General features: G+C 45.8%; 2 protein-coding genes across 4 annotated transcripts in view; one reads left to right on the top strand and one right to left on the bottom strand.

Annotated features, from left to right (window-relative positions):
• Positions 1-228: 228 nt before the first annotated feature.
• PEX26 (peroxisomal biogenesis factor 26) lies at positions 229-6,073 on the bottom strand. 2 transcript variants are annotated; one of them, XM_085570047.1, is made up of 5 exons: positions 5,984-6,073; positions 5,048-5,145; positions 3,743-4,056; positions 2,905-3,051; positions 229-2,507 (listed from the first exon to the last, which is right to left on the bottom strand). In XM_085570047.1, exons 1-5 carry the CDS (start codon positions 6,056-6,058, stop codon positions 2,404-2,406), a joined length of 738 nt encoding a protein of 245 aa, XP_085426173.1. In that variant the 5' UTR covers positions 6,059-6,073; the 3' UTR covers positions 229-2,403. The 2 variants fall into 2 exon arrangements, with proteins under 2 accessions (XP_085426173.1, XP_021407655.3); XM_021551980.4 differs by lacking the exon at positions 5,984-6,073 and adding an exon at positions 5,563-5,744 and having other exon boundaries at positions 5,048-5,188.
• A 1,875-nt stretch (positions 6,074-7,948) lies between these two features.
• The window catches only part of MICAL3 (microtubule associated monooxygenase, calponin and LIM domain containing 3), a 168,246-nt gene continuing 154,111 nt past the window's right edge, over positions 7,949-22,083 (top strand). The window contains exon 1 of one of the 2 annotated variants that reach the window (XM_085569976.1): positions 7,949-8,097. The gene's annotated coding sequence lies outside the window, so the exon portion shown is untranslated. Of the gene's footprint in view, positions 8,098-21,446; positions 21,840-22,083 lie in introns of those variants that run through there. The other variant, XM_085569975.1, reaches the window with a different exon arrangement.

Genomic DNA, 22,083 nt, shown 5'->3' with positions numbered 1-22,083 from the left:
TATTGGTCTTGCCCATGCCAAAATGCAGACTTACACTTTACCAACATCATCAGTGGATTAAATCTCATCAGATTCACACTGAAGACATTCTCGACTTAATTCAAATATGCTGAAACTATGAAACAATGTGAAACAATTCTTGAAAACTATGATATACTTTTTAGTGTATCAATACAACAAATACTTCTTTTTTTCATATACTCAAATCACAGCACAAACAAGCAACTCTACAGAGGTAAATCAGTAGTCACTTTATTATAAAAATTAGATACTGCAGTTTCAGTATTAATTGCAAAAAAACCCTGATAGCTTATTTCTGCCTTCTTGCTTTCTCATGATGAATTAAAAACAATATAAATTCTAAATCAGTAGTACTCCAATAAAGTCAAGGTTACCAACCTACACTTAAAGTTGAATGTTAAAAGTCCTAGTAAAGGACACTTAACAGCATCCTAAAATGTATGGCCTGCTGAAACCATTGGTCCAAACCAACCTCCAAAACAGCATCTCTGCCATCCAACTAAAAATGATGCCAGAAGATTACAGCTAAAATTGTTCATTACCTAACAGTCACTTTGATGAGAATTTGGCCTGACTTCAAGAGTGAAGTTTGCCATTTCATTAACTGGCTTACAAAGGATTTAACCAGAGGCCTTGCAAAGCAGGGGGGCAGAGGACTGATCCTGGTCATTTCTTGGAAGAGCTCATCTCCAGACAGAGCTTCTGTGTTTCATTCTATCTGATTTCACATCAAGTGTTGGTTTCAGTAATAAACTGAAATATCAATACCAAAGCAGTATCAAAGGCTGCTCTTCCCTGTGTGTGCAGAGTATATCAGAAATTACTTTTTTATATGGAAATATGTGCTACTTAACCTGGTGTAAAGTCCTGGCAGACAAAAACTTTGGGGAGGCATGCATATGGGATTGGTTTGGGTTTTAAAATCTCTTGAGACAACTAGGGAAGGTCATTATTACACTCACAAATAACCTGAGTTTGTCTGACAATAATGCTTGGGTGTAGCTCTTTTTGGGATAATTTAAGATGAAACGGACAACTGTTTTTAGTAGTGAAGATGAGACTGTTTGCTAAGTGCCCCAGTAGGGAGCAAAGCAACAGATCCCACCAAAAAGGCTGCTCTGACAACATTTTGTAGTTTGGGCTGATATCCGTGAGTTTGCACCATTTTGGCACAGGTGCTGGGATGACAGAGGTAAATTTGTCCCAGGTTTCTCGCCTTTAACTTGTCCCCTCCAGCACACAACAGTTTAAAAGCAGTATTTTTTTAGATCAGTGCTCCCTGCTTGGAATTTACCTTTTGTCAGCTGATGATAGATGGATGAATGGATGGAGGAGAAATTAATGTTCCACCCCAAACCTCCAATTTCTGCCCCAAGTGGTCAGAAATGAAGCTGTCTGCTGACAGACCTGCAGGTGCACAATTTTCCTACCAATGATCTTGGGAAGGTCGTGTGATGTCAGAGAAGTATCTCTTTCTATAAAAAATAAATTTTTGTTCTGAATGACAGAGCATTGCTAAATGACTCCCATCTAACCCAGAACTTCGGATACTGAGGCTTGGGGAGCAATTCTAGATATACAGAGAGACTTTTTGACATCTACATAAACAAAGCAAGAGGTAGGGAAAGAGCAAAACAAAGCCACAACTTCAGCTGTTCAATTATACAATAACATAGAATAGAATTAAAAAAAATAAACTTATTTCCTTACCACCACCACCAAGTGCTTCTAGGAATGGCTATGCATCAGACAAGCACTGAGTGCTGTAATTTGCATTTAAGAAGAGTAGATACAACACAACAGTCTTTTTGGCCCAACTCCTCATCTTTCTGGCTTAAATATGACTAAAATCCAGTGTGCCTGTTCAAAGAGGCATCAGTCACAAGAGAAAAAACATGGCTTTCAAAATGCAATAGGCTTTAATTTCTCCAGTGTTTTTCTTTAATGTGCTTGTCCTAAATCCCATGCTGCAGGAACTGGGCTTTCCAGATGTCTTCAGGGAAAACAGAATATTCCCCTAATCACTGGTCCTCCAGGAATTGCACTTGTTCAGAGAACACTTGCTCAGCGTTTGCAAGGATAAGAACTTCTTCCAGAGTTCATAACTGGCTACACAACCCTCACTCAAGAGACACACATCCAAAGCAAAGTGTTTGAAAAGGAGAATTCTTATTCAGTTGTAGGTATGGACAGAGTGGCTGTACCCTAGTGTTGGACAGGACCAAGCAAAATGTCAGGAACACTTGCTGTGGCTTCGAAATTCATATACCACCATTCCCTGTCTGAAGAAATTCCAGGAGTCCACATCTCAGATTTGAAGAGCCCCTGAAGAGCCTGGTAACATGCCCAAGCCAAGGTGACACTTTTAGTGGAGGAAGACACTTAGTCTCGAATTGGAGGCCTATGGATTGGAGGAAGCACAGCTGCCCAAGCCTGTCGGAAGAGCTGGACCAGTTTGTAAATGAATGGCAGTGATGTGGGAGAAGCTGCAAAGCAGAACAAAAAGGTAAAACCAACTTAGCAAAATTAACTAGGTAAAACTAGTATACACTAAACATATTAAGAAAGAACTACCCCCAACTAGAATTAATAAAAACCTAGTTCTCTTCCTTCCTTCAATGAGGAAAGGCTGAGTCTAGGACAGCTCTGCCTGCCTCTCACAGTCTGTACCTTGGCTGCTGGAAAGTTTGCAGAAAACTGGCATTTGTGGAGCTTCACCTTTCTACATCACTTCAGCTGGAAACATTAAACACATTAAGTTCCTAGTCACTCAGATTTTTTGTCTCCCTGAGACATTTACACAGAACAGATTTATTAAAAGCAACTCACTTCTTCTCCATAACCACAATGGAATTCTAAAAATTGGAAAACTTAATCCTGTACCTGGGTCTAATCTCACCACCACCAGGTACAGCAAAAAAGTAGCCAAGAGCATCTTCTTGTAAGGAAGTAAATAGAAGTGGTTTGACATGGACCTCAGTGCTCTACGTAGTAATGTCAACATGGTCAGGAGCTTTTGGGACAGCACCCCTGGAAAACAAGAACAGAAGGGCTGTTAGGGCAAAGTAAAGTTTAAAAAGTAATCATACAGATATAGCCAATAAGAAACTATGATACTGGAAGTCTGATTGCATGAGAGTTGGGTTGGGTTGGGTTTGGTTTGCTTTGGTTTTTTATACAACAGAGAAAGAGTACAATTTTGTAATACACTTCATTATACTTCTTTTTTAGGCATCTACTCTACTACAATCTTAGACCACAGTAGTGCCAGCTTCTGTCCTGGGAGAAAACAGCAAATGATTTACAGCTCTGGAGAAGAAGCAGTACTTTAAATGTTAGACAGGCATTGTTCTCCTTGGACTCAACTGTAAATGGAAATGAAGCAAACTGTACATGGAGCCAACAGAACATATCCTTAAAGTATTGCCAGGTAGCCTTTTTTACTTAAAAAAAAACCCCAAAACCTCCACAGTGCTTTCAATCCTGGGCATTAGTTGTCATCTTCTGATGTTGGCAGAGACTACATATGCTTTGCAATTCTCAGCAAAGGTGTCATTAAGTCTTTTATTTCCTGCTGTGATACACAATGAATTTCCTCATGGCCCGTTTATCATGGCAGTATTCTTAATATGAAGCTAATACTTGCTACCCTTTGCCAGTAAGGGGCTGACTTGAAATGAAACTGTAAAAAAGGAGCACAAACAACAGAGTGAAAGCCCACCTAAAAGAGTTTCTGTGGCTGGGTCTTGCTGCTCCTCAGCAGCCGAGCGTGTCTCTTCCTGCTGAGTCCAGCGGCAGCGGCTCTCGCCGATGGTGCCAAGGAATTCCAGCTGCTGCTCGCTGTCAAACACGGCACAGCCCCGCACCAGCTCCTCCGCGCCCTCGAAGCGCCCCAGGGGCAGCAGCACCTGCGCCAGGTACAGCTCCAGCAGCGACCCGAACTCGGGGAGCCTCTGGTTGCCGTGGGCTCTCAGCCAGCTGCTGCCGACCTCCAGCATCACCTGCGGCTCTCCCACTTTGCTGTACAGCAGGAGACTGAGATGCAAGGGAGAAGCATGAGAAAACCCTGAGTCTTTCTGGAAGCTGACATCACTGACAGCTACTATCCATGAGCAGCTCTCATGAGGTATCAGTCAGGGTCAAGATCAAAGCACAGAGAGAATTCTGAGGCAGAAAACAGGTGTGGCTATTGATGTTACTCTCTCAGCATCACTCCTTTTAGACTTGGTCACCATGAAGCAATCTTGCAGGCACGCTCCAGCACACAGAGAAAAGGCCTGTCCCAGATCTCATTCACACCACACAAAGTGAAAATATTATGTGTAGTAGATACAATTTGTGCCATTTCTAGTATGATATATGTGATATTGAATATTTGTTGGAGTATACACGTTTGTATTAGGAGTTCCCCCCACCCTCACAGGTGAGACCTGGTGTATATTAGAACCCGATTTACATGTAAAAGGACAAGGACATGGCTCGACCAGGAGATGGGCCATGTCTGGAGAGATATGGGGACCCCAGGCGCTGCTCATCTCGTGACCTGAGATGGATATCATGGAAATCCTCGGGCAGATACATGTGAATGCAGTGTTCCCAGAAACTTCATCAAGGGATTCGACAACTCCTGGACACTGAATTGTTCTTCTTCACCACCAAAGAAGAAAATCTTATTAACCTATAGACTCTGAATAGAAGAAAAGACTGACTGCCAAAATCTCGGCCTCAGGTGGAATTTTCCCTATAAAAGCTGCTTGTGCCAGGATGGAAATGTGTGGGCATAGAGGAAAACCTCTGCTGAGGCCGACTTCTTGTTGCACACCCAGGGCTGACCCTGGGCTCAGCACTGTTCTTTCCTTGTGGCTGGCTAGATAGAATTTGATTGCAAAATAAATATTTTATTTTTCATTTTAATTTGGCTAGACAAATTTTTGTTTATAACAAAAATATCACATAGTACCCAAGCCTGGCCTGCAATTAACGCGAGCCCCGTGTGTATATCCGACAGCAACAGACAGAAACTCACCACAACTCCAGAACTTTTGGAGGCAGATGTTCAGGGACATGGTAGTACTGTAGGACCCAAGACAGAACTTCTCTCCACCGGTTCATCTCGGCCAGCGCCTGAATCCCCACAACACAAAGGGAGCATTTCACTTCTGCAAAACTGGTAAGGAACAGACACGCTAAATAAGCGCTTCTTACAACCATATTTCCCCTTGCATCCCTTGAAGTGGGCTTCAGTGCAGCCCAGGTACCACACAGTTCTCTGCTTCCCCTCTTCCCCCTCTACTTGCCCCCTACAAAAAGGCCAATTCGACCTCCGAGGATATGCACTGTGACTCTGAGAAAACGAAGGGAAGGCTCCTGGGCACGCCGCACTTCCCTCAAAAAACGCACAGACGAAACACATTCATATCGACAGGGCTAAAAGAAACCCCAAAGCAGCGCGGGCGCGGCCTGAAGGTGGAAGCCAGCCCGGCGCTGAAGCGGCACCGAGCAGCTTCCCAGAGCCACCCGACGGAGCCGCCGGGCCCGCACCTCTCCTGGCCGGGAACGGGGCCGGGAACGGGCCCCAGGCTGTCGCAGCCCGCCTCGCAGCGCTGCAGGGCGGCGGCGAAGTCGCGGTGCAGCACCAGCAGGTCCGCCGCCTCCTCCAGCAGCGCGGCCGCCGGCCCCGGGGCCCAGGCGGGCGGCTCGCCCCGCATGGCGCCGGCCGCGGGGCTCCGCCCGGCCCCGCACGCCCCCGCCTCGGCCGCCGGCCCCCGCCGCGGCCCGGCTCCGCTCCGCTCGGACAGGCACCGGGAAGCCGGGATGGAGCCGCCCGGCAGCGGAAGGGCCGCCCCGGGAGCATCCCCGGCCCGCGGGCCGCCGGGACCTGTAGTCACTGCCGCAGGAGGTCGGCGGCTGCCGGGCCGGGCGGGGGCAACGGGCATGGCTCGGGGGCTGGAGCATCTCCTACCAGGAAAGGCTGAGGGAGCTGGGTCTGTTCAGCCCTGGGAAGAGACGACCGAGAGGGGACCTCTTTAATGTGCATAATTACCCAAAGGGAGGTGCTAAGAGGATAAAGGCAGGCTCTGCCCAGTGGTACCAAGCAATAGGACAAGAGGCAACGGGCAGAAATTAATGCACAGGAAGTTCCACCTGGACAGGGGGAAGAAGAACTTCTTTACTGTGCGGTGACCATGCACTGAAATAGATTGCCCAGAGAAGGTGTGGAGTCTTCCTTTATGGAGATATTGCAGAATCGCCTGGATGCATTGCCGTGCCGTGTGCTCTGCGATGACCCTGACTGAGCAGGGAGGTGGGACGGGATGACCCACGGTGATCTCTTCCAGCCTGAGCCCTGCTGTGACTCTCCGGAGATTAGCGGTGGAAAGCGAGCTCTCTGCGGGCGCTCCGGGAGTGGCTCTGGGACCGACATCGGTGCCCGTCCCTGCCAAAACGCGCTCCCTTCATCCTCTCCCTCGTGTGGCTGCCGAGGGAAAGGGGCCGAGGGCACAACCCGCCTCGGCTGTTCTCCCCGCGGCCGCCGGGCGTCAGCCCAGCCCCGAGAGTGTCCCAGCCCCGAGGGTGTCCCAGCCCCAGGAGTGTCCCAGCCCCCAGAGTATCGCAGCCCCAAGAATGTCCAAGCCCCGAGGGTGTTTCAGCCCCGAGAGTGTCGCAGCCCCAAGAATGTCCAAGCCCCGAGGGTGTCGCAGCCCCAATAGTGTCCCAGCTCCGAGGGTGTCCCAGCCCCAATAGTGTCCCAGCCCCGAGAGTGTCCCAGCCCCGAGAGTGTCCCAGCCCCAAGAATGTCCAAGCCCTGAGGGTATCGCAGCCCCAATAGTGTCCCAGCTCCGAGGGTGTCCCAGCCCCAATAGTGTCCCAGCCCCGAGGGTGTCGCAGCCCCGAGAGTGTCGCAGCCCCCAGAGTGTCGCAGCCCCGAGAGTGTCGCAGCCCCGAGAGTGTCCCAGCCCCGAGGGTGCCCCAGCCCCGAGGGTGCCCCAGCCCCAAGAATGTCCAAGCCCCCGAGGGTGTCGCAGCCCCGAGAGTGTCGCAGCCCCCAGAGTTCCCCAGCCCCAGAGTGCCCCAGCCCCAGAGTGTCCCAGCCCCGAGGGTGTCGCAGCCCCGAGGGTGTCCCAGCTCTCCTCGCCCCGGCAGAAGGCGCTCGGCACGGTCTAACGGGAGAGCGCTCCCGGCCCTCCGCTCCGCGCCGCCCGGGCGGCTGAAGGATGCTCTCCGCTCCCGGCCGCCTCTCCTCACGCACCTCGTGCCCGCAGTTTACTCTGTTAATGGAGTTCGGCCGTAATAACGTCCCCGGCAGCACCCGGCAGGCAGCGATTCCCACTCTCTCCTTTTGTTGTTATTTAAAAACAACAGGGTGTCTTGGTTACAAGGTAATTACCGCAGTCAGTGCAAACGCTCTTCAAAAATGGATCCCTACAGGAGAGACAGGATTGATTTATCCTGTAACCTTTTTAAACAGCTGACACATCTATCTGTCCCCCTACTATGATTATTTAATTAAAAATCAAATGGGTTACATACAAAACATGCAAAACACGCACCTTTCAAAGGGGATTTTCTATGCCATTTCAGTGTGGCAAATACGATTAAAAACTTGATCAGAGCTCTCTTTTTCTAGATAGCTTTTTGCAGGAGGCAGGACCATGTACCTGCCCCTCTCGGCTGCAGCAGGAGCACTCTGCAGTAGCAGCTTTACACAGTAGTGAATCCAAGGGGTTGGCACACTGCTCTTAACTGTGGAAGAGGTTCCTGAAGGATTTGGGCTGGCTAAGGTGAAACCACTGCACAGACAAATGTGAAAGGAAGAGCCGAGCAGCAAGCAAAAGCAGAGGTAAAGGCGTTTCAGCCTTCTGTTTCTGTTGCTCGGTGCTTGCAATTTGGAAAACAACATTCCTTTTTGGGAACTACAAGTCCCAAAGTGCACTGTGGGAAGAACGTGCCTCGTACCAGCTAGTGCCCAGCACAAATTCCCAAATATGGATAAGGAATCAAGTTTGAAAAAGACTCACACTGGCTGGATGCTCCTCACTGAGACTCAGAAAAGGAGTGAGACAGCACAAAACCAAGGTACGTTTGTTTTATGCAAAGATGCTGTTGAAGGATTTCTTTCATGGGGAGCAGCCAGTAGTGTTGTATCCCTTAGAAGGGCAGCCCAGCATCGCTCTGGTGATGTTTGCAGCAGGTGTTGCGGTCACGGAGGCAGCTTTTGGAACGGGGCTGTTGTTTCGGGTGGGGGAGCGAGCAGCAGGAGCAGCTGTGCTGCCGAGTCAGATCCTGTGTCCCTGCAGATGCACCTGATTAATAAATACCTATGGAAAGGCAGTGAGCTGCAACATTGATGCAGTTATGTTAGGGGCTGGGAAGGGTCAGGGAGAGGTAGGAGTTGCTCTGAACGGCAGCTCTGCATGAGCTGCAGTGTGTGGTTGTGTGAGAAGCCAAGGTGGACAAGCAGCCCTGTAATACCAATGATTATAGGTTAAATGAATTTCTCTGCAAGGCACGGTAGAATGTTTTTGTACTTCACCCCTCTTCCTAGAGGGGACAGTGTGGTGCCTTAAAGGCCAAACCTCTTGCAGCTCTCTGACCTGCAAATAACACTCGGTAACCGTATTGTTTAACTTCAGGCCAGGAACAATTACCTATTTTACTGACAATTTGTTAACAAGCAAAATGAAATAATTCTGAAATATAATCATCTTCGTGGAGATGAGACATGCTGGAGCTCCACTGTTGGGCACACGTGAAGCCCGGGTGGCTGACCTGGACCCAAGCAGCAGCAGCTCCTGCCTCTGTTTCTCTGGCTGGCATCAGGCAGACTCCTGGTGCAGCTCAGATGCTCTGTGTGGACAATCTGCTGCTGGCTGACGTCAAGTGCAGCTGGTCAGCTGCACCAGGCATCCCAGCACCCTCCTCCTGCTATGTAGGGTCATGGAGCAGCACAGCGGGCACGGCAAATGTAGGAGGTGCAGACCAGCCCCGGAGGAGAGCCCGAGACTGCTTGGGCTGCTGAACCCAATTATCACATGGATACTTGTTGCCAAATAAGAACCACGCTGATTTTCCATCTTTCCTTGAATGGGAGCAGCTTAAATTGTCTTAAAGCTGAAAGGGTTGCTCTTGTACCTGAATACAGATACACAGCAGGGCAATCTATCCTACTACACAAGCACAGGAGGGAAGCAGGGTGTTTGCCTGTGCTCTTGGATAGCAATTTCTAGCGACCAGAAAAGCTAAACGAACTTGCTGTCAGTGACAAGTTAGTTTGAGTGAGTACCACAGTGGGTTTTGTGTCCTGGGTGTAATGTCCATGCCCAGCTCGTTGCCTTTTTTATGAAGTCAAGGAGTTTTTTTTCCCACAGTCATCCTGATTTTGTATAGGAGAAGAAAAATTATTTTCAGCAGGGCCTTGTTTGTGTGTGCATCATCTGTGGATTTACTGGTTCCCCTCCTCCCTCTCCTGCCAGGCAGTTTGAGGAGAGTTTAGAGTTACAGGCACCTGTGACAAGGCCTCCTGAGGTAAATCGCCTCAACTATAAATCCAGATCTGACCAGCACACGGTCACAGGGCCAGAGGGCTGGCAATCAGTCTTTTTCTGTTGTCTCTTCTGTGTCAGTAGGCTGTTAATAGGAGATTAGCAGCATTAGGGAGACTTTGAGCTAGAAATGGTGAGGCCCTATGATTTGATTTGAAGAGAAAGAAACCCTCCTACACTCCTATAAAAACAAGCAGAAGAATTGGAAATTGCAAACGGCATTATAAACACAACTGAGGAAACCATAGTCTCTAGGAAAGATGTGGAGCTCTGTAGTACCTCACAGTTTATCAGCAATACTTTAACAAAGCAATGAGGTCCACAGACACCTCAGGTCCCAGTGTGCAGCACCCTGTTCTTATCACCACGTGCTTTTGTTTGACTCTGGCAAGACCATGACGTGTTGGAATCTGTAATTCGCTTGTAATTTCCATCAGCAGTAAATCCCTATTAAATATGAAGCTGGCTGGCTGCAGATCCCCTCAATTAGCCCAGATTCAGGGCTTCCCTCTGCAGGTTTGCAGAGCCTGGGGCTGGGGGAAGGTGAACGCTCTCTGGCTGTGCTTTGAACAGATGGCCCATGGTGCTTTCTTATCTCACCAAGCATTGTGGCACAGCATCAAACCTGGCTTTTGTTTCAAAAATAGAACTGTTTAGTGGAGACTTGCCTGAGTTTGGGCCCACCTGCTGATTTTCCTAGTCAGTGCATTTAAATGCACTCATGTCTGATTTTGGCTATATCCAAACCTATGTAAACAACAGGTGAGGGTAGTACAAGGCAGAAAAGACAACTACAGGGCAGCCACAGCCACAGTCCAGTTGGGGGGTATCACATAAAACAGAAGAGCCAATCTCTGTCTCAGCCTTCATCACAGATGAACAAACACTGTGTGAGGTGTAAACACTGGAAATTAGGAAACTGGGAACATAGGGATGTGTTCACAACTTGTCAAAACTTGAGTTTTACTCAGATAATAACAGAACCTTTCTGAAACAAAGGGCAATTTTAAGTTAAGTTCCTTTCTTTGCTTCATAATCAAACAAAATACTCGCCTTGGCAAGGCAGCTGTCAAAGATTAGGAGCAGTTACTTTGATTTAATTGTTACTATTATAATAGTCATAATTAGTGCTAGGTGGGGCATTTCATAGCTGTAAGGTGACCAATTTGGCTAGAGGCCTAAGGCATCTTCTTTTCTTCAGCTAGTTATTATCTGTGAGAAAATACTGAAGCCTGTCATCAGTGTGGGTCACTTACACCCTGTTTGCCTAGCACAGCGTCTCTTTGCTCATCGCTTTAGAGTCACAGCCCCTCTAACAGTTAATACCACTTCTCAAGGCCCAGCTTGCCAAAATCAACTCTCATCCATTAGTCTCCACCTTTCCTCTTTTTTCAAAAGCGAGCCTTGTGCTCTCATGACGGGGAGAGAGGCTTGACAGTGCGAATCACCTGGAACTATTTGTACCACAAGGCAAACAAGGCAATTTGAGAAAAAGGTCCTTCTTGTTTTTAACCTAACTTCCTGACACGTCAGTATTTCTTTTCAGTGTCTGTCAGTCATCTGACTCTCATTCTGAATGCACATTTACTGTGATCTACGTTAATTATCTCTACAAGCAGGCAATGCATCTCCTGCATCTTGAATTGGAAATTTCAGAATATACTACAGAAGCTAACAAACTCTTTACCATCTCAGTCTGCTGGTCCTGGCTCTTGCCTGGCTAGGTCTCTTGGTGCTTCCAAAAGCTGTGATGTGAGGTTGCTTTAGGAAAGCTAGCAATGCTGCATTGCATGGTAGCAGTACCTGAGCCTCAGGAGAAATCCCCAGGGAAGGGGCTGATGCTGGTGCAACCTTTGTGTCTTGTGTTTCACAGAGAGCACCCCCTGTGTGCCCCTCTGGCTGTGGTGGGCAGAACTGCCCTGCTTGCTGTTTGTGCTTGTGAACTTGATACAGTAATTAACTGGTAATTACTTTTTTATGAACAGCATGTGAGGTTTTTATTTAACCTAGTAAATGAATGTGCAGCACCTTTCTTCTGGGAGGATTTCTCCTGTCCTCTGGAAGATCTGTGTGCTATTTCAGGGTCTCACCTGTTTGAGAGGTGTGCTTACACTGTGTGTAGGATTAATGTCTCAAGCAGTGTATTGGCCCTGTTTCCCTGATGAACTGATGTTCTCTTGCCCTCTGTACCTCCCCTACTTGCTGCTCCTTCTCGTCTTTCTTGGCAATGCCAGGTGCAGACAAAGGTAGGATTAGATGTCTAATTAGTTTATGTAGCCTTGAACATACCTGGTTACTTCTTCGCACTGGGGGAAGGGCAGCCTGTGAGTAATCCAGCCCTTGTCTCTCAGTGAGGTTTTCAGCTTTGGGAGCAGCCTAAGCCCAGGCAGACTCAAAAGGCAAGCCAAAATTTTCTAGACGCATTTTTGTTCCAGATGCCTGTTCAAGGAGGAAGTTGAAAACCCAGTCTGTATTACCAAATCCAAAATAATTTCTCATTTAATGTTAGATCCAAAAAATTTATTTCCAAAAAATGACTCAGTGTAGACAGCCTGAAAGAACTGCCTTGAAACGTGGCAGAAAAGCTACTAAACTATAATTAATATATTTTGGAACTACACCCTAGATGGAACAAGTTGTATTTACAATATTTTTAGCTTATCAAAGTGAAATTTAGGCTGTAGCTCTCCTATCTCCCACTGCCACCATCCTTCAGCAGATGTAGCCAGGGGAACAGAGAGGATAATGTTATTGTCTTTCCTACCTGATAAAAGGCTTATTTGATTTGTAATTTCAGTTGTATTTAGACAGTGTTACAATATATCTGAATAAAAAGAAATGGATGAAGGTAAAGCAAAGGATCAAGAGTACACTGCAGCTGTGTACACCAGCAAAATAAAATCCCTCAAGACCAAAGTAATGGAAATAGGACTCATGTATGAACTCTGACCAGACCTTCGAGGATGGAAAATGAGGTGGATTCTACCAGGGATTGGGAACTTAATTTTTGCTCTCAGGGATAGAGAGCAGCTGCCCTTACATTTCTCATGGAGTGTCTTTGTGAGTGAGAGAGCTGCATGCTGGTGTGTCAGCCTGGCACTCCGAATACAACCAAGTAATGAGGATAGAGGTCACTGTAAACACAGCAAGGTTAAGCAAAATAAGGCCATGAGGAGGTCATGGTGAATTTGAAAGGGAGAGTGGATGGACAGATGTGACTGATGATAGCTCTGATGATTGGAAACAAAACCTTAAATAACTCAAATTTGTATTCAGGAACACTTGTCCATGTCAGGACTCTACATCAGTCTTTCTGTGTCAAATCAAGTGGCAGTTCACAGCAGTTCACATTCCCAATGCACTTTGAGCTGCTGGAACAATATGTCTATTCTGAGCTCCCCTTGCAAGGCTGTCTCATTCCAAAAGGTGTACTCACCAGGAGAAATTCAATACTAGAAAGTTAGTAGAATAATTTTAGGGGATAGGATCACTGCATCCTAAATCCCCAAAGGAGCTGACTTTAAATAGTCTTAGCAGGGAAGTATGCCCTGTAAATCATTACCAAAAGTTAGGCTGAAAGCATTAAAACACTTTATATAATAAACATGTAGTTTCTGCCTCGATCTTCCAAGCCACTGTGGTTTATTCTCCTAAGCTTGCCACGATCAAAGCAGGTTCTCTGGTGTTGCTGTTCATGTGGCAGTCGAAGATTCAGACTGGTCAGAAATAGGACAATCATGGGACTAAATCTCTAGAGCTGCCTGAATCATAGGGTTAAAAGAGGACTGTGAAGTACTTAACAGGCTGCCTACACAGTGCTCAGCAAGTCAGAGGTTAACAAAGAACCTTATTATTTGAAAAGATAATTGAGGCTGAAAACAAGTGGACCATCCCACAACTAAGCCCTGGAGATCATCAGTTTTTGTGAACAATAGCTGATGATGTTCGGGATTCATTGAGTTAAGTGGTTAATCCTATACAGAAAGCTGCATCCATACTGCACTTTACATGAGGGAAATCCACCCAATTTGACCCCTGGAGAATTGCTTCCTGCTGTTATGCTGATGGATATGTCTATAAATATCATGAAAGCCATCAGCGGATAAAATCTCAGAGAGCTGAAAAGCCTCTCCCTATTAAATGATACATTGATCTCCATGAAACAGCAGGAGCCTGGGGAAATGAGCCACTGAAACCAATCCCTCTGCTCTCCCAGAGTCACAAAGAGAAGCAAGACCCATACACTGTTTCCATCTTGATTCAGTGGGGGAAAAAAATATCAAACACCTCCTAGTCTCTTTCTTCCTTCTGTCCAGTCTTGTCCACAAGGCTGCTGCTTACATTCTGTGAGGGTCACTCAGGCAGCAGTTCATCAGCCTTTTGTGGCAGTTTGTTCCAAATCTGCCCTTAGTTTACATCCCTCAGAGAAAGCCTTCAGTCAGGACACTTCGGGCACAAAGCTACCAAAGTGTGCAGGATGCTCTAGCAGGTTTGTGTGCATTCTCTAGCACAGGCACCATGGGCTGGCAGACAATCTTCAGCAACCACTTCTGTTCATCCACACCTTCTTCTGCCATTTTTGGATTTTAGCAAAAGGGTGCTCACTGTCCTGGTTTGAGGTTTTTTTGTTTGGGGTTTGTTTGTTTGTTTGTTTGTAGGGCTTGGTTTTTTGTTTTTCTTTATTTGTTTTGTTGTTACTGCTAGTTTTGGGTTTTGTTTCTGTTTTGTTGGGTTTTATTAGTTTTGTTTTGTTTATTTATTTAATTTATAGCTCAAAATCTTAAGGTTTCGAAGCCTATTGTGTTATAACATAAGGCCTGGCTTGTGATTTTCTACTCTCGGAACTGTGGGTGCTGCATACCATGGAACATGCACATACCCACAGTAGCATATAGATTTTACCCCCTTAATTTGAACTCTCCATACTGCCTGTATAATGTCTCCATATCTGTATGTGCATGCAGGTCTCAGAGCAAGCTTGCTGCCTTTCTGGTGTTTGAACTAGCTCTCCTGGGATTTAGAGATGCCAGCCATGAAGGAGTTAACTCATGTTAAGTAGTTCTGATTTGTTTTCTGTATCTTTCTTTTCTGCACTCTCCATTTGTTACTCTCCATTTTTTCTTCCTCCATTTTGTTCTGTCTTTTCTCCTCCAGTGCTGACTTAGTGCAAATTCCATCATTTCTCAGCACTGGGGACTGTGACGGACTGTTGGGCTGGACAAACCCTTGGACATCACTGGGGGATTGACATGGAAAACTTGTGCTGTTAGCAATCTACTTCCAGAGTTATTAAGGACTAAGAAAATAAAGATTAGAAGAAAGCAAGGTTTCACAGTCCCCACAAACCCATAGCTGCATACAGTGTGAGGGTACAGAAGGAAAGGGGATTATGAGGTTCTTTCCCTTCTCTCCATGAACCTTTCTGCTTAGAAAGTCCTATGCTGGTCTAGCACTGATCTAGGCAAGGAAGGAAAGAACATTACAGGGACTTTATTTCTGGACTTGTCCTTTGCTGCTTCAATATCTTTGAGCATGAGGGTCTTTTCTGTTGGAGACTCTAGAAGGAGTTAAAATAAACTGGGACATAAGGGAAGGATCATGAGATTCACCAGCTCAGCCTGTCCCATTGGCACTCAGATTGAGTTCAGTGACTCAAAGAAATGGGCTCCCATTACCTCTGAGTGCACTCAGGGAAAATGATTCTGCTCCATTTTCAGCAGGATCAACAAAAGTGTTTACTGAGTTCCAAAGGGTTATATTTTTGGCATTCCTGTGGCCTGTTTTGGCTTGTTGAATTTTACTTATGAGTAAGAAGGAAAGAACTTGACTTGATGCTCAATTATAAAGCAGAATTTGTATGGCTGACAGTTAAAGGAAAACAAAACGAATGCAGTATTTTGTGTACTTATCTCACAGGACCTGCAGAGACAATAACTACAGAGACAACTGGTTTCAATTGCAGGGATATGTCCTGCTTTTAAAAGTCATGTCTCTGGTCTCTCACAACAACTGCAACTCGAGACACCCGAATTCACCACTTGTACGCCTAATTGTAAATGGCCTGCCCACAGTCATAGGAGAGTCATGTGGAGGTGGGTGGGATTTCTGTTCCAGACAAGTCTCTGCTCTGCCCTGGGAGGCCACATGGGCCACGACTCTGCTGGAATCTGTGCTCAGCCCTATGGCATCAGGAGAACTCTGCTGAGGCTTCCTAAAGGAAGGACAGAACTGCAGGTATTTCCTGTAGGGAGGAGCTGTACCCACCCTTGTTTTCTGCTGTCATGCTGAGTGAAGGGAGCCTCCATCCTCACCACGGTGCATACCTGGGCAGGGGAGAGCTGCTGTGAGGCTGGAGTGAGATAGAAATGCTATTGAAGTGGATAACAGGGTGCAAGGTCTTTGCTGGGGGCTGAGGTCCCATAAAAGTACATGTGACAATGCCAGAAAAGCTACATATTCTTGAAACAGCTCCAGGTGGATGGTGGTGCTGTCTCCATAACTTGGGCTGGAAATAACAGCCATGGTAGGTAGCACTGAACACTGCCTGTGGAAAGTGAATATGGAAAGGAATGGGAAGAGCCCAGAACAGCAGTGGCATAAATAGTAGCCTAATTAACAATTCCTATCAAGGATTTATATGGTAGTTTACTTATTTGAAGTACTGCGCAAAACATTAGTTGATAGATGTTAATTAATCGTTCAGGTAATTAAATGGAAGTGGAATGCAAATGGTTAGAGGAAGCTGGAGTATGAAGGCTTCCTGAAACCATTAAATTATTTTGCTCTCTTTGATGGAGGAAGAATTTCTTCCTTTAGGGTTTATATGTTCTTACAGTGTGGGTGTTATTACAGTTTTAATAACCACCTGTTTAATTCCCTGGGATGGGAGATTACATGCAGTACAGCCAAGAGTTTCTTTGTTTAACTTTGTCAGCTCTATGGGCCTAAAAGAAAAAAAAAGAGAAAGAGAAATATCCCCAGCTCTGTATTTCAGGGCACAGAATGATGACCAGCTTCAGGAATGAGTCTTGATCCTTTGACTTCTCACAAGCAGGATGGGCTGGGAGATGGAGTCCCATTACACAGTGACCTATTATTTTCACTTAAGCAGTGAAAGATGAAGATGTGCTCTCATTTGATGTAAAGGAATCACTAAAATGAGCCTGGCAAACCACTTAGAATGTTGCAAGTGATAGCTAATTTTTCTAGGGATTAATTAATTCCCCTACAGTAACAAGATAGGATTCTTTGGCAGAGAATCAGTCAGCTTGATTCCTGTCTGTGGCATATTTAGGTTTGTGTTATCACCCAGTGCCCACACTTGTGTAGCATAAACTCCTGAGGGGACTTGTGAAGAGATGAGTTTTCAGTCATCTGGCCTGAATCACTGCTTTGCTGATGAACCCCTCAAGCTGCTGGAAAAGACCTGTTTTATGCCAGGCCAGTATAACCACAAATCAGGCATGTAGGTCTGATTTCCCAAATTAAAACACTGATTTATTGCACTGTGTAAGTTGGATTTTCAATTTACCTGCAACCTGAGAACTCAGTCTCTTAGGGCAGGTAAAATACAAGCAGTTGGTGATGAAGATAAAGCCAACAACAAAAAAAACCAACCAACCAAACAAACAAACAAACAAAAATAAAACAAACAAAGAAAGATGTGGTTCTATGACTGCTAATTGCTCTGATACCTTTGCTACCCTCCTTCCAGTCTGTGTTTTCTTCTGACCTTGGATACTGTCACTGTCAGCAGTGAAAGCTATCACAGTTCTCCTTTTTTCTCTCCCTTTTCCTCTCTCTGGTTCCCCTAGGGACAGAAGATCCTGGCAGCTAGATCTACCCCAGGCTTTTGCCTTTTGTTTTCCTGTACTTTTCTCTTGGCACAATGCAGAAGTTTGCAGTGTTGTGCTTCCACTATCACATGCTAAAATATTTGCACAGCTGTCTGATGACAGAAAAGGGGAGAAAGAGAAAATCCACTCTTCCGTTATTTGACCAAACAAACAAATAAACAAATATTAACATGAATTAATAATGTAAAATCTTCAGTTTTCCCTGCTCTTGTATAACAGAGCCCTCAATCAGTTTGCCTGGCTCCCCTCTGTGTGCTTCACCTTTTTCTTGTACATGTAAACCCACACTTTTGTGCTTCTCTTCCAATGCCTCTGAGTCCAAATGCCCGTGGGACTCCACTGCCCACCTCTGTGCACTCACTTCAGCCTGTTCCTGGGATACAGAAATAGGACCAACTCCTCCAGGCTATAATCAGGCATTCTTCAGGCAAATCTCTGACTGAAATCAGTGGAAGTTTTGGCACAAGGATGGCAAAACTAATTACATTTCTCCTACAAGTATATATATATACACATATATGTGTGTGTGTGTGTGTGTGTATTTATGTATCTGGGAGGTGATGAGCGATAAGAAAATACTGCCTAGAAAGAAAGTCCATTAATAAATGAGATATAGATGTGGGGAAGAACAGATGATTGAATTATTTATAATGCAGTTATGAAATTGCTGAGTTGCTGAGCTTTCCAGAAGCTCATCAATAACATGCATGACCATAGCAGCAGTTAATGGGAGTATAAACAAGCAGGAGCATGGATCTCCATGAAAATCAAGCGTGGAAATATTGGGGAAAAAAACCCTAGAATATCCAAATCATTTAGAGCAGAATATATTCTAATGTGGTCATAGCTTTCCAATAGCCTTGAAAACTGGTTGTGAGTTAATTTTACCAGCAGTGCACTAGAGAATCTCAAGCAAAAACCCATCAAACATAGGCCCATATTTTAAAAATAGAAAAAACAGCACAGACACTTCCTAACAAGCCTAACTATAGATCAGGGTGAGAAAAAAAAATTAAATGTGGGTTTAAAATAAACCTGGGTAGTGATACTAAGAGCAAAATGAACCTGGATATTTGAAAGAACCAGTCTTGTCAAGTCTGTTTTTTGTCAGAATTATCTAATTAATGACTGATGATACTAGAGCAAATATACTGCATTAGATCCTTTGGTGCAATGAGTGGAAGATTCAACTTTTCACATCTTCAGCAGACAAAAGAAGGGGAAGTGAACAGGCCAACAAGCACTTTTTCGGCTTTGACATCTATAAACCACGTAGAGGGACTGCACTCCCACTACCAACAGCTCCTTTCCTACACACATAAACACACACTCCCTGCCTTTATCCTGCTCTGAGACCACACACAGCTCTGTCCAGTGTCTGCCCTTCCCATCAGCTAGCCTCTTCTCTGGGAAGCATGAATGCCTTCTCTGAAATGAGGCCTCAGTTAAAGATGTGTTTCCACCAAGCTTGGATTGGTTTTTCTCAGGTTTTTTTAAAGTCTTTCTTGCGGTCCTTAGTTGTGAGCTCCAGACAAAGCCTTCCTTTCTAGGGAACTTCAGAACCAGGAATGTGGATCTGGACATTTATGGACAAAGGAACAATCAATGTTTCTGCTCCCATTGCCTCCTAATCATTAGGAAGAATGACTGTGCTGTGTCTTTAGCATTCCAACTCAGTTTCTGAAGTCTGTGTCCTCCTGTGGACATATATTTAGGGATAGCCCTCTCTTTGTGGCTCAGCCTGAAGTATCTAGGCACAGGGAGGCAGTCTCTCTGTGCTGGTCTGGATCCAGTAGACAGAATGGCATTTCCAGCCCTTTAGCCTCTGAAACATTCTGTTTGTGCAATTAGCCTTATGAGGCGACTGATGAGAAATGGGTGCTTATTAGCTGCTGTCATTTTTATACCCTCTTCCCTAAGTAATGGTACAGCAGCCCTCGTGATCCCATTAAACAGTTCTGACTGCGGGAGGAGAAAGCTGCAAATGGAAAAGACTCCTCAGTGCTGCAGGCCAAGCCCAGCCACCTCCTCTCCCCTACATTCCTCTGCTGCTTTCATACTCCCTGAGAGCCCAGCATTATTCCTTCTCGGCATTGTCTTCTTCAGGGGGCAGCTTCATTTTGAATGGCTTCATGCTTCACACCCAGAGGCACCAAGTCTTTTCCACCAAGCCGAGCATAAAAATAGCTGAAGGAAGGGGTGGGGGAGGGAGTGTCAGCAAAACAGATTTATTTAATTATATGTGCCAAGGAACACCTTCCTATGCGAGACCAAGTGTGCAGCTCAAGTTTCTGATCTTGCTGCATTCTCATTTAAGGTTACTGAAGAAACAGGCATAAAATGACTGTGATAACTTAAATTTCTCTAAGATGCCTTCATATGTTTAGTGACCTTACACCTGTGTGGAACTGGATGCTCCTAAGTCTGGGTGTACTAACAACTGATTTCGAACAAAGCACCATGCAGGGAGGGTGTCTGTGTGTGTGGGTGTGATGCTGTTAAATCCAGCACCTGTAATCAGAAGGCTCCAGACTCCCTTAGGCTGGGCCTAGATGGACTTTCCTACTTCACAGAGATATTCTGCACTGCCCAGCCCAGTGGCATTGTCATGGCCATCACCGTGTTTGGTGATGTTCTCCAAGTCTCACATTTAAGAATCCTGTAAACATAGGAGAAATTGAAGGGTTTTTTCCTAACTCAAATTAAGTTTTAATCCTCACAGTATGTTGGAGGAAAGCTGGAAAACTCAGCCTGAAGGCAGAGGCAAAGATAAGTAAAAAGATAAGAATTTTTACTTCATGTAAGATTTTTTTTTTTTTGCCTGCTCACAGCTTTTATAATCTAGTTCAATTCTTTCTAGTTCTTCTGGCTGATATTGGTGTCCTTAACTAGTCCCATCTCTGCTGCTGCAGATTATAGTAAAGCAAAAATGTAGTTATCCCCCTTGTTATGATGGGATCTTTAACATCTGGATTTTGGCACCTGGAGGCCTGTCCCTACCTAGCAAGTTGGGATGAGCCACTGTCACAGATTGCCCAGACAACCTGGGTTGAAAGTGAGAACAGAGAGTCAGTTAAGAAAGCAAATGTGTGGGTTTTACTTCTGTGTGTTTTTGTCCACACCACCTACATGCACACAGAGCTGTGTTTGTTACTGGTGCCCTGAGAGAGGAAACCCATTACCTTAAAAGAAGCACTTGGCTTTAAGAGAGAATAATAAGGAAAGCAACAAAGAACCATTAGCAACATTTTATAAAGAAGATGAGATAAATAGTCTGTCTCATAAACAAGTGATATTATTTAACTATCCAAGGAGTTGCTTTCCAAAACAAGGCTGAATTGTTCATTGTCCAGCAAAATAACGCCTGCTTCTGCAGCCTTGGCTGATTTTCTGACTACAGCCCAGAGTCTGTAGATCTCCACTGTGGTGAATAGTCCTGCCTAACATTACTGCTAATGTTTATGTCAATGTCATAACAAAAATAAGTAGAAAACAGCAATATTAAGGCTCAGAAATGACAGGACCAAGACTTTTCAGTTGAGGGGACAGAAACAAAGGATTCTGCCGGCCCTGAGCTTCCCCATAGCTATAACAGGGCCTCACAGACACACTTGTGCTTGGTTGTGTTGGCAGAGAAACACTTGGCAGAGAAACCCCCTCTTGCTCTCTCAACTGCTCATTCACCTGCTCACAGAGACAAGATTATATCGCGCCGTCCCAGCACTTCTTCAAACACTGGTGAGCGTGCGCTCCTGTCCAGATAGTCACTAGAACAAGGTTTCTTTTTTCCTCTTTTCACAAGCCATGGTATTTCTCAGGGGAAGCCAGCGGCTGTCTTGGGGTTATGCCAGCTTTCCTACACCACAGAAACAAGATTTAAGATGCTGTAGAGCTCTGTGAGTGGAGTAACCAAGGTGGGAGGGGGGGCATGTGTGGGGTGTGAGGGAAATACCTTCTGCATAAACAGCCTTTTTAAAGAAATGGGTGGATTACCCAGGTCAGAGGAATCCTCGAAGGAGGAGTCAGTGCATCCATTCGGTGCTCCCATTGCCGCTCCCTTAGCAAGCCACAGGGGACCACTGCTCCGTTACTGTGGCAACAGTGACGACTTGGCAGCCAGACCCATCATGACACAGGGCTCCTCGAGACTCTGCGAGATGCTCTGGCAAACGCTTGCACAAGGAGATTTGCATCTGAGACCCCATTTCCTTTAAATGTTGGCTTTGCCTTGCAAGCCTAGAGAAGGAGAAAATCGCTGGTGGGAGCCCTCCAAGGAGAAAGCCGTGTGGAGGCAGGGCACGGGGAGCGGCAAGGGGCTCGAATTTAGGTGTCTGCCCCTGCAGAGGCGGGCGAGCTGTGAGCACCTGTCGGGGAGGAGTTGGCTCATGTGAGAAGAAGGTCATTCCCGCAGCCTCGCTCTGTGAGTACCCAGCCAGCCTCTCCTAGCTTCTGCTGCAAATGTTATTTATTGTTTGTCATTGACTAGTAAATTCCGGGGTTTCTTGTGTCTAAGGGGAGGAATTTTCTTTTGTGCTAGCTCTAGGCTTCTTGCAAAATCCGTGAATGCACTACTACTGGCTTTTAGTCCTAAGCATAAATTCCTGCAGGAGCTGCAGCCCTGCCATTAGGAGCAGGTTTCTTGCAGGAAGCTCGATGAGAATCTG

This window comes from Lonchura striata, chromosome 1A (assembly GCF_050655825.1).
Source record: "Lonchura striata isolate lonStrDom1 chromosome 1A, ASM5065582v1, whole genome shotgun sequence".
Lineage (NCBI taxonomy): Eukaryota > Metazoa > Chordata > Aves > Passeriformes > Estrildidae > Lonchura > Lonchura striata.
This window is presented reverse-complemented; position numbering and strand designations above follow the sequence as displayed.

Coding starts and splice junctions, on each gene's coding strand:
- PEX26 (XM_021551980.4), bottom strand. CDS start 5,729: ATGCGGGGCGAGCCGCCCGCCTGGGCCCCGGGGCCGGCGGCCGCGCTG. Junction 5,189..5,562: donor CCCGTTCCCGGCCAGGAGAG/GTGCGGGCCCGG, acceptor GTTCCTTACCAG/TTTTGCAGAAGTGAAATGCT. Junction 2,508..2,904: donor GGTGGTGAGATTAGACCCAG/GTACAGGATTAA, acceptor TCTGCTTTGCAG/CTTCTCCCACATCACTGCCA.